The sequence below is a fragment of the Sinocyclocheilus anshuiensis genome, unplaced genomic scaffold (genome assembly GCF_001515605.1).
Source record: "Sinocyclocheilus anshuiensis isolate Anshui unplaced genomic scaffold, SAMN03320099.WGS_v1.1 scaffold91, whole genome shotgun sequence".
Taxonomy (NCBI): domain Eukaryota; kingdom Metazoa; phylum Chordata; class Actinopteri; order Cypriniformes; family Cyprinidae; genus Sinocyclocheilus; species Sinocyclocheilus anshuiensis.
Genome location: NW_015552636.1, coordinates 1,760,002 through 1,771,042, shown reverse-complemented (window position 1 = coordinate 1,771,042; position 11,041 = coordinate 1,760,002). Strand labels below are relative to the sequence as shown.

The following is an 11,041-nucleotide window of genomic DNA, read 5'->3' as shown; positions in this document are numbered from 1 at the left end:
CAAAAAAAAAAAAAATCAAAATATTGAGAAAATCGTCTTTAAAGTTGTCCAAATGAAGTTCTTAGCAATGCATATTACTAATCAAAAATTAAGTTTTGATATATTTATGGTAGGCAATTTACAGAATATCTTCATGGAACATGATCTGTAATTAATATCCTAATGATTTTTGGCATTGAAGAAAAATCTATAATTTTGACCCATACAATGTATTGTTGGCTATTGCTACAAATATACCCCAGCAACTTAAGACTGCTTTTGTGCTCCAGGGTCACAAATTATGTTTATTTCCATATAAAAATAAAATATCATTTTGTTTTGAACACATCATATCAACAAGATTGATGATTATCAGTATATTAAACTCGGTCAGAATGCAGATAATTTCTGAAGCCCATTTCCGCTACAGAAAAAAAAACTGTTGTGAGATTAAAAAAATAAAACTAATTTATGACATAAATTATGATATAAAAAGTCTGCATTTTTAGAAAACAATTATGACAAAATGTTTGACCTTTTATGTCGTAATTGTGACTTATGTCGTAATTTAAACGTTTTTGTCTAATAATTACCTCAGAATTTCAACTGTTTATTTCATAATTTAGAATTGATCTAATAACTATTAGGCCTACTTAGAATCTCTTCGTTTTGACATATTTATGACTTTTTATATCGGAATTATGATTTTTATCTCATTTTGACTTTGTTTCATAATAATGTCTTAGCATCAGACCTTTAGTGAAGACTGTCTTTTTATCCCAAAATTTCAACTTTTTATTTTATAATTATGACTTTATCTCTTAATTTTGTGGTGTCATAACTTTTTATGTCATAATTACGACTTTTTATCTCATAATTACGATTTAGCAGCATCTCACAATTTTGAGAATTTTTTGTCATAATTATGACATTTTCAAAATTATGATGTACCAAAAAATTATGCTTGGGTAAATCATTGTTGTGAGATAAAATGTTATGATATAAGTTATGACATAAAAAGTCAAAATTGTTGGGAAAAACTCATAATTATGACATAAGAACAATTATGACAAAATAGTTTTTGACCTTTTATATCATAATTATGACTTATTTCAACTTTTTATCTAATAAATGTGACTTTTTATCTCAGAATTTCTAATTTTATGTCATAATTTTAACGTTTATGCCACAATTTCGATTAATAATATCATAATTATGACTCTTTATCTCATAATGTTGACTGTCGTAATTGTGGCTATGATAAATGATAAATCTCAAAATTTAAACGTTTTAATCTCATTATCATGACTTTTGATGCCATAATTGCCATGTTTTTTGTTTTTCCCTCTGTGAGGTGGAAATGGGCTTCTAGGGAATCATCTTCTTGCATTAAAGCCAGAGGTGCATTGATGTAACTGTACTTTTCTCTGTCTGTACTGCACAGTTACCAAAGACAGTCATGATGGCACACGGGTCTCCTGAGGGCTGTTTGGAGTCAGAGCTCACCTGTCCCATCTGTCTCCATCTCCTCCTCGACCCGGTCACTCTTCCCTGTGCTCACAGTTTCTGCCTGGTTTGTCTGGAGACACCAGAGAGGGACAACACTTCTGGATTTGATCAAGCACTTTGCTGCCCAGTTTGTGGACAGGAACATCTCAGCCCAGAGTCCCTTCCGAGAAACATCAAACTGAAACAGATAGTAGAGAACTACAAAGCCAACAGCATCAGTGGTGAACTTCAGTCCAGTGCAAAAGACAAGATAATCAATGACCGGCCATCTCCAGAAGACGCTGACGTGTGCAAATCAACAGATTCTGGGAAAAGCTCTCTTGTGGAGACTGAAACCAATGAACGGAGGTCTAGACTGAATCCCGTCATAACTAGTCTTCAAGAAAAGCTGGCTCTAGTAGATGATCTGGCGAGTAAGGAAAAGACCAGAGAGGCTGGGGTTAAAGCAGCACACGCAGATCTGAGGAAAGATGTGAGCAGCGTATTGGAGGAGATCGCAGAGCTGGTGAAGACCTACAGCACGACTGCTTTGAAGCTTCTGGAGGCCGAGTTGAGACCCAGAGAAGATGCTGTTGGGAAAAGAGTGCGAATGCTGTCAGACCTCCAGAAGCCGCTGAGATCCGCTGAACTTCAGGTCGACGAGTTAATGGACGAGGCGGACGACGTGTGTTTTATTGATGGAGTCCGAGACGTGGAGAACCAGGTCACCAGCTTGACCCTGGCGCCTTTGCAGGACTCCTCCAGCGATCTGGAGTTATCCAGCAGTTTGAAGAAAGTCTGTGAGAAGATCGAGCACCAAAATACCCAACTCCGTCTCGGACTCGGATCCGCTCAGCGGGCTCTACGCGTCGTTCTCAACCCATCCGAGGTCACCTTCGACCCCAATACCATCCATCCCAACCTGGTCTTATCCGAAGACCTCAAAACGGTGTCTTTTAGCGCAGCCAAACAGCCGTATCCGGCCAGATCTCAGAGGTTTTCCAGTTTCTTCCAGGCTTTGAGCTCCCAGAGCTTCGTCCGAGGAGAACATCTCTGGGACTTCCAGGCTGAAGGCTGTGCTTGGGTTCTGGCCGTGTGTTACGGCGAACTGCCCAGATCTGGTTCTGGAAGCGGACTGGAGAGCAGCGCTGGATCCTGGTGCCTCATGTACTGCGATAACCTTCTGAGGGCGTACGAGAAAGGAAAGGACACGCCGCTTAGACGCACGCCATCTCTGAAGAGAATGGAGATACGCCTCAGCTTTAGCACTGGCACTTTAGCGTTTAACAGCGTCAGTGACGTGAGTGGAGATAAAACTCACCTGCACACTTTTAAAGTCTGCTTCACGCAGCCGGTGTATCTGGCTGTAAGGATGATGTCTGGTCAACCCAAAGCACACATCACTGTAAACTAGTGGTTGAAGAAACCTACTTGTTTCTGCTTTCACCTTATGCATCGAATTGCTAAAATAATTTCTTAGACCTCATGCATCCGTTCTTATCCTGCTGTCATAATGTTATGATGCAATACGTCATTAATGTTCACTTACGCATTGAATGCGTCATTCTACAATAGATTGTCACATGCATTCCGTTTGCAGTATTTCATTTAATCATATCCTCAGTGTATGTTCAGTGTCAGTTCAATGCATGTGATGCTGCATTTAAGCATGTGACATTTGTTTAACTTCAATAATACAAGACCACATTACATTTAAAACGTTTTGAATTCTGTTTCTATGCTGTGCTTTTCTTTTAACGTGTATTAATACTTGTTTCTGTCTCAATTTAAATAAAACAGTAGAATCTACCTTTTTTCTAAATACTGCATTATACTGTACTATTTATTGTATAAATATTGTATCGTATTGTTGTTGTTTTTCTAAACTCCCAACATTTTTTATTTGAATATTTGTCTTTTATTTTGAAGGGTTGCCTACATGGCTGCCATCGACTTCGGGCGAATAGGCTTTTATTTTGAAGTGTCGCCTACAAGAGGGGTCTTCGGTGTCGTTTTTGTTTATATAAATTAAAATTTTAGTGTGCTTTATTATAATCGCAAAAAAAAAAAAAACTATTGGTAGTGGTATTTTGGTACTGATAATACGCACATGTGTATTCATTTTTTAAATAAGATTTAAATTAAGTAATATGACAACAAGTGCAAATCAAAGATATATCAACACATATAAATAAAATATTAGTGCAAAATAAAATAAAGTTAAATGAAATTAAGCTACAGTACAGCATAAGCTATCAAAGTAGCAATTAAACGTACACAACTACGTATTTAGTGGTTTCGTTGAGTCTTTTATTGTGAAAGGTTTCGTAGATGGCGGCCATCTTTGACGCGATGACGCATTGACGCCGACTTTTATCTGACTGACGCATCAGTTTCATTCCGTCTGTAAACAAGCCACCGACGAAAGTTATTATGCCTCAACTAATAACTTATGATCACGTTAATACTGAAGCGCACCGGCTCTGATCTGAGATCATCAACAGTTAAAGGTGAGCTGTGTTTTTGAGGTTTATCAGCTGATATATCCGCGCGCTGTGTGTGAAATATGTCACATGATGCATTACAATATAAACATCGTGCAGTAAACATACAGAAGATTCTAGTTCACTGACGCTTTATGCTTGTGTTTGGGTCAGTGTGTGTTGTTTCTGATCACATTTGGATGTGAGTGTGTTATGTAACATCATATCTGTGCAAATACACACACATTGCAGCGGAGAAACTTTGTTGCGTTTCATGCGTTCGAAACATTCCGATCTCTTACAAAATGTAACATTTTTTTTTTTTGAATAAATGAATGGATTTGAAAATGTTTGTGATGGCTGATTTAAGCCAGTGAGTAAATGGTCAAAGTGGGGTTGTTATTTTATTATTGTTTGTATACTATTACAGCATTTGTTGATATTTTAATTAGTGTTTATTTTTATATATATATATATATATATATATATATTCATTGAATCATGCTTATGTAAATCGATGTGAGATAAAAAAAAAAAAAGTTATGACATTAAACGTCGACAAACAGTTGTGACATAAAACAATTATGACAAAATTGTTGACCTTTTATGTCAGTTATGACTTATGTCATAATTTAAACCTTTTTTTAATAATTATGACTATCTCAGAATTTCAAATGTTTATTTCCTAATTTCGAATTTATCCAATAACTATTACTTAGAATCTCACAATTTTTTCTTTTCTTTTTTTTGTCATATTTATGACTTTTTATCTCATCTCGACTTCCTGTCTCATAATAATGGCTTAGTATCGTACTTTAGATATTTTGTGATGATTATTTTTATCTCAAAATTTCAACTTTTTATCTTATAATTATGACTTTATCTCATAATATTGTGTTGTCATTATAACGTTTTATGCCATAATTACTTTTTATCTCATAATTATTACTTAGCATCTCACAATTTTGACAATTTTTATGTCATAATTATGACATTTTCAAAATTATGATGTACCAAAAACTGATGCTTAGGTAAATCATTGTTGTGAGATAAAATGTCATTATATGAATCATGACATAAAAATTAAAAATTGTAAGAAAAAACAAAAACAATGATGACAAAAGTTTTTGACCTTTTATGTCATAATTATGGCTTATTTCAGCTTTTTATCTAATAATTTTTTTTTTTTTCTCATAATTTCTATTTTTTGTCATAATTTTTATTTTTATTCCACAATTATGACGTAATTTAATAATATCATAATTATGACTTTTTATCTCATAATGTTGACTTTGTCTCATAATTATGGCTTAGTTACATTTTGTGATAATTGACTTTTTATCTCAAAAATTGCAACTTTTTATCTCATAATTATGAAATTTTCAAAATAATGATGTACCAAACAATTATGCTTAGGTAAATCATTGTTGTGAGATAAAATGTTTTTCATGTTCAATTATGACATTAAAAAGTAAAAATTGTTAGGAAAAACTCAAAAGTTTTTGACCTTTTGTCATAATTATGACTTATTATTATTATTATTATTACTTATTATTGGCTTTTTATCTCAAACTTTCAACTTTTTAATCTCATTATTATGACTTAGCATCTCACAATTTGACTTTTTATGCCATAATTATAATTCTCCATGTTTTTTCCCATATGAGGTGGAAATTGGCTTCTAGGAAAGCCTGTTTTTTCATATTTCTCTCAAAATTGGGAGACTTTTTGTCTGTTTGCGTTAAAGCCAAAGGAGCATTGATGTAACTGTGCTTTTCTCTGTTTGCACTGCACAGTCATGATGGCACACGGGTCTCCTGACGGCTGTTTGGAGTCAGAGCTCACCTGTCCCATCTGTCTCCATCTCCTCCTCGACCCGGTCACTCTTCCCTGTGCTCACAGTTTCTGCCTGGTTTGTCTGGAGACACCAGAGAGGGACAACACTTCTGGATTTGATCAAGCACTTTGCTGCCCAGTTTGTGGACAGGAACATCTCAGCCCAGAGTCCCTTCCGAGAAACATCAAACTGAAACAGATAGTAGAGAACTACAAAGCCAACAGCATCAGTGGTGAACTTCAGTCCAGTGCAAAAGACAAGATAATCAATGACCGGCCATCTCCAGAAGACGCTGACGTGTGCAAATCAACAGATTCTGGGAAAAGCTCTCTTGTGGAGACTGAAACCAATGAACGGAGGTCTAGACTGAATCCCGTCATAACTAGTCTTCAAGAAAAGCTGGCTCTAGTAGATGATCTGGCGAGTAAGGAAAAGGCCAGAGAGGCTGCGGTCAAAGCGACACACGCGGATCTGAGGAAAGATGTGAGCAGCGTATTGGAGGAGATCGCAGAGCTGGTGAAGACCTACAGCACGACTGCTTTGAAGCTTCTGGAGGCCGAGTTGAGACCCAGAGAAGATGCTGTTGGGAAAAGAGTGCGAATGCTGTCAGACCTCCAGAAGCCGCTGAGATCCGCTGAACTTCAGGTCGACGAGTTAATGGACGAGGCGGACGACGTGTGTTTTATTGATGGAGTCCGAGACGTGGAGAACCAGGTCACCAGCTTGACCCTGGCGCCTTTGCAGGACTCCTCCAGCGATCTGGAGTTATCCAGCAGTTTGAAGAAAGTCTGTGAGAAGATCGAGCACCAAAATACCCAACTCCGTCTCGGACTCGGATCCGCTCAGCGGGCTCTACGCGTCGTTCTCAACCCATCCGAGGTCACCTTCGACCCCAATACCATCCATCCCAACCTGGTCTTATCCGAAGACCTCAAAACGGTGTCTTTTAGCGCAGCCAAACAGCCGTATCCGGCCAGATCTCAGAGGTTTTCCAGTTTCTTCCAGGCTTTGAGCTCCCAGAGCTTCGTCCGAGGAGAACATCTCTGGGACTTCCAGGCTGAAGGCTGTGCTTGGGTTCTGGCCGTGTGTTACGGCGAACTGCCCAGATCTGGTTCTGGAAGCGGTCTGGAGAGCAGCGCTGGATCCTGGTGCCTCATGTACTGCGATAACCTTCTGAGGGCGTACGAGAAAGGAAAGGACACGCCGCTTAGACGCACGCCATCTCTGAAGAGAATGGAGATACGCCTCAGCTTTAGCACTGGCACTTTAGCGTTTAACAGCGTCAGTGACGTGAGTGGAGATAAAACTCACCTGCACACTTTTAAAGTCCGCTTCACGCAGCCGGTGTATCTGGCTGTAAGGATGATGTCTGGTCAACCCAAAGCACACATCACTGTAAACTAGTGGTTGAAGAAACCTACTTGTTTCTGCTTTCACCTTATGCATCGAATTGCTAAAATAATTTCTTAGACCTCATGCATCCGTTCTTATCCTGTTGTCATAATGTTATGATGCAATACGTCATTAATGTTCACTTACGCATTGAATGCGTCATTCTACAATAGATTGTCACATGCATTCCGTTTGCAGTATTTCATTTAATCATATCCTCAGTGTATGTTCAGTGTCAGTTCAATGCATGTGATGCTGCATTTAAGCATGTGACATTTGTTTAACTTCAATAATACAAGACCACATTACATTTAAAACGTTTTGAATTCTGTTTCTATGCTGTGCTTTTCTTTTAACGTGTATTAATACTTGTTTCTGTCTCAATTTAAATAAAACAGTAGAATCTACCTTTTTTCTAAATACTGCATTATACTGTACTATTTATTGTATAAATATTGTATCGTATTGTTGTTGTTTTTCTAAACTCCCAACATTTTTTATTTGAATATTTGTCTTTTATTTTGAAGGGTTGCCTACATGGCTGCCATCGACTTCGGGCGAATAGGCTTTTATTTTGAAGTGTCGCCTACAAGAGGGGTCTTCGGTGTCGTTTTTGTTTATATAAATTAAAATTTTAGTGTGCTTTATTATAATCGCAAAAAAAAAAAAAACTATTGGTAGTGGTATTTTGGTACTGATAATACGCACATGTGTATTCATTTTTTAAATAAGATTTAAATTAAGTAATATGACAACAAGTGCAAATCAAAGATATATCAACACATATAAATAAAATATTAGTGCAAAATAAAATAAAGTTAAATGAAATTAAGCTACAGTACAGCATAAGCTATCAAAGTAGCAATTAAACGTACACAACTACGTATTTAGTGGTTTCGTTGAGTCTTTTATTGTGAAAGGTTTCGTAGATGGCGGCCATCTTTGACGCGATGACGCATTGACGCCGACTTTTATCTGACTGACGCATCAGTTTCATTCCGTCTGTAAACAAGCCACCGACGAAAGTTATTATGCCTCAACTAATAACTTATGATCACGTTAATACTGAAGCGCACCGGCTCTGATCTGAGATCATCAACAGTTAAAGGTGAGCTGTGTTTTTGAGGTTTATCAGCTGATATATCCGCGCGCTGTGTGTGAAATATGTCACATGATGCATTACAATATAAACATCGTGCAGTAAACATACAGAAGATTCTAGTTCACTGACGCTTTATGCTTGTGTTTGGGTCAGTGTGTGTTGTTTCTGATCACATTTGGATGTGAGTGTGTTATGTAACATCATATCTGTGCAAATACACACACATTGCAGCGGAGAAACTTTGTTGCGTTTCATGCGTTCGAAACATTCCGATCTCTTACAAAATGTAACATTTTTTTTTTTTGAATAAATGAATGGATTTGAAAATGTTTGTGATGGCTGATTTAAGCCAGTGAGTATTAGTAATTATTATTATTCGTTTTTTAAATTTTTTAATATTTCTAGCTTTAATTTCTTTTTATTTCCGTTTTAGTAATTTTAGTACTAAACCTTATTTTTATTTCAGTTAGTTGCCAAGGCAACATTTCTCATTTTTAAATGTTAAAGTTCTTTGCGTGTCTTTGTGTTATATTGCCACAGTTGTGAATCTAATCTGCATTTTTATGGTGAACTCCTAGAAATCTGTGCGTTACATGCAAATAAGTTGCTTGTATGTTCTATATGTCTGTATATCCTATATGACTGTAAACTGAAGGAGTTGTGTGTTTCGCAGAGGTTTAATCCAGAATGCTGGAGACTGTGACTGATGCAGTAAGTTTGCTCCCTTATGCCAATACCAGTGTGTTTCCCACCACGGACAACAGCTCTGAGTTCAACCCTGACCATGAGAACAACATCACCAAACCACACAGATGCCTGCAGATCCTGTACGACGACATCGGACACTCCAGGTACGGCCGTTTCACACTGTCTGTGGACACGTATGTGGCCCTGGACCACAAAACCAGTCATAAGGGTCCATTTTTTGAAAAGCTGAATAAATAAGCTTTCCATTGATGCACGGTTTGTTAGGATAGGATAATATTTGGTCGAGATACAACTATTTAAAAATCTGGAATCTTGAGGGTGCAAAAAAATCTAAATATTGAGAAAATCTTTAAAGTTGTTCAAATGAAGTTCTTAGCAATGCATATTACTAATCAAAAATTAAGTTTTGCTATATTTACGGTAGGACATAATATCTTCATGGAACATGATCTTTACTTAATATCCTAATGATTTTTGGCATAAAAGGAAAATTGATAATTTTGACCCATACAATGTATTGTTGGCTATTGCTACAAACATACCCCAGCGACTTAAGACTGCTTTTGTGCTCCAGGGTCACATATGTGTCCCTATATAATATTGCTATTATATAGTATGTGCATGTCTAGTTGCTGTAAATTTGCAAGTAGTTTTTTTTTTCAGTTTAACTAAGTGACAGGTCAAGGATTTGTGATTTCATGTTTTTATTTATTTATTTGTATGTATTTATTCATGTAGTTTTATTTTGCATTTCCGTGTGCTGAAACTGACTGCAGTTTTCATCTGGGCTCTCTGCCATGTTTGAACGCCTGAATGCGTGTAGTTTTTGAGATCATATACTGAAGAGTATTCCTCAGATACAGACGATCTTGTGTTGGATCTAACAGAAGACGCTTGTGTGAGGCGTGTGAAATGTGATTTTGGTGCTGGAGGATTTTTATAACATGAGCTTTCAGTTCTGCTTTCGTTTCTGTGCTTGTAGTGACTCTATCAAACGGGACTGTCCTCTGTAATTTTATTAAAAATCACATCTGGTTCTCCTGGGACAGTTGGGTTTTGTGTTCCTTTGAGGACGTTTGCGTTGGTGAACGACTCTGAGCTCAGAATATCTTCAGAGACAGCAGATGTTTGGTGCTTTTCATGACAACTTCCTCTCCTCGTCTTTAAAATCATAAATCAGCAAATTATGTAGAAAGAAAAACCGTAGGTCTATTGTTTTGGGTTATCTATTGTATGCTGTAAGTAAACTTCTGAGGAAAACATTTTCAAACTTCACCAAAAATGAACAGTATTTCTTATGAAACTTTGACAAAATAATATTCTCATCATTACAGTAATTTTTTGTATTAAATTACCATTCAAGAGTTTAGTGTCAGTGAGATGTTTTTAAAAGAAGCCTCTTCTGCTCACCAAGGCTGCATTTATTTGATCAAAAAAAGTAAAAACATTAATATTGTGAAATATTGTTACAATTTCAAATAACTGTTTTCTATGTGAATATCTGTTCAAATGTAATTTATTGCTGTGATCAAAGCTGAATTTTCAGCATCATTCCTCCAGTCTTCAGTGTCACATATAAATATTTTGTTCCATTATAAATGTCTTTACCTTTTTTTACAATGTATAGTGTCCTTGCTGAATAAAAATTAAATTTTTAATTTCTTTAAAAAAAAAGGTTACTGACCCCAAACTTTTGATTGATAATGTATGTTATCTCACAACAGGTTAATATACAGAATTAGATATTAAACCAGTCGCAAACATTATATAATCAAATAACTCCCTAAACTCAAAAAATTGACCCTTATGACTGGTTTTGTGGTCTAGGGTCACATTTATATATTTTCGTTTTTATGAAGAAAACTTGTTGAAGAGGAAAATTAGCCTCAAACCTAATTTTTTTTGCAATTTTATTTTTTAATTTCAGTTTTAAGACTTCAGCTTAAACTTTTTGTTTTGGTTCCCAGGAGGTGTTTGTGTGGATAAATAGGTGCTTTCCATCACAGCATGAAAAGTTGAAATTCACGTTTTAGACGTGTGTGTGTGTGTGTG

The 11,041-nt window shown here is 36.4% G+C and overlaps 3 protein-coding genes across 3 annotated transcripts in view; all 3 read left to right on the top strand.

The window, feature by feature from the left end:
- The first annotated feature begins 1,426 nt into the window (after positions 1-1,426).
- Positions 1,427-3,264, top strand: LOC107666697 (E3 ubiquitin-protein ligase TRIM39-like). Its single transcript, XM_016458118.1, has one exon. It carries the CDS (start codon positions 1,439-1,441, stop codon positions 2,879-2,881), a length of 1,443 nt encoding a protein of 480 aa, XP_016313604.1. The 5' UTR covers positions 1,427-1,438; the 3' UTR covers positions 2,882-3,264.
- A 2,482-nt stretch (positions 3,265-5,746) lies between these two features.
- On the top strand, positions 5,747-7,574 carry LOC107666696 (E3 ubiquitin-protein ligase TRIM39-like). Its single transcript, XM_016458117.1, has one exon. The coding sequence runs from the start codon at positions 5,749-5,751 to the stop codon at positions 7,189-7,191; it is 1,443 nt and encodes a 480-aa protein (XP_016313603.1). The 5' UTR covers positions 5,747-5,748; the 3' UTR covers positions 7,192-7,574.
- A 551-nt stretch (positions 7,575-8,125) lies between these two features.
- Positions 8,126-11,041, top strand: part of tpra1 (transmembrane protein, adipocyte asscociated 1) — a 21,138-nt gene continuing 18,222 nt past the window's right edge. The window contains exons 1-2 of the mRNA XM_016458120.1: positions 8,126-8,287; positions 8,955-9,132. Of these exons, the coding sequence (XP_016313606.1) occupies positions 8,969-9,132 (164 nt within the window). The 5' untranslated portion in view covers positions 8,126-8,287; positions 8,955-8,968. The remainder of the gene's footprint in view (positions 8,288-8,954; positions 9,133-11,041) is intronic.

Bases quoted from the DNA above. Each gene is read 5' to 3' on its own strand.
- LOC107666697 (XM_016458118.1), top strand. From the start codon at position 1,439: ATGATGGCACACGGGTCTCCTGAGGGCTGTTTGGAGTCAGAGCTCACC.
- LOC107666696 (XM_016458117.1), top strand. From the start codon at position 5,749: ATGATGGCACACGGGTCTCCTGACGGCTGTTTGGAGTCAGAGCTCACC.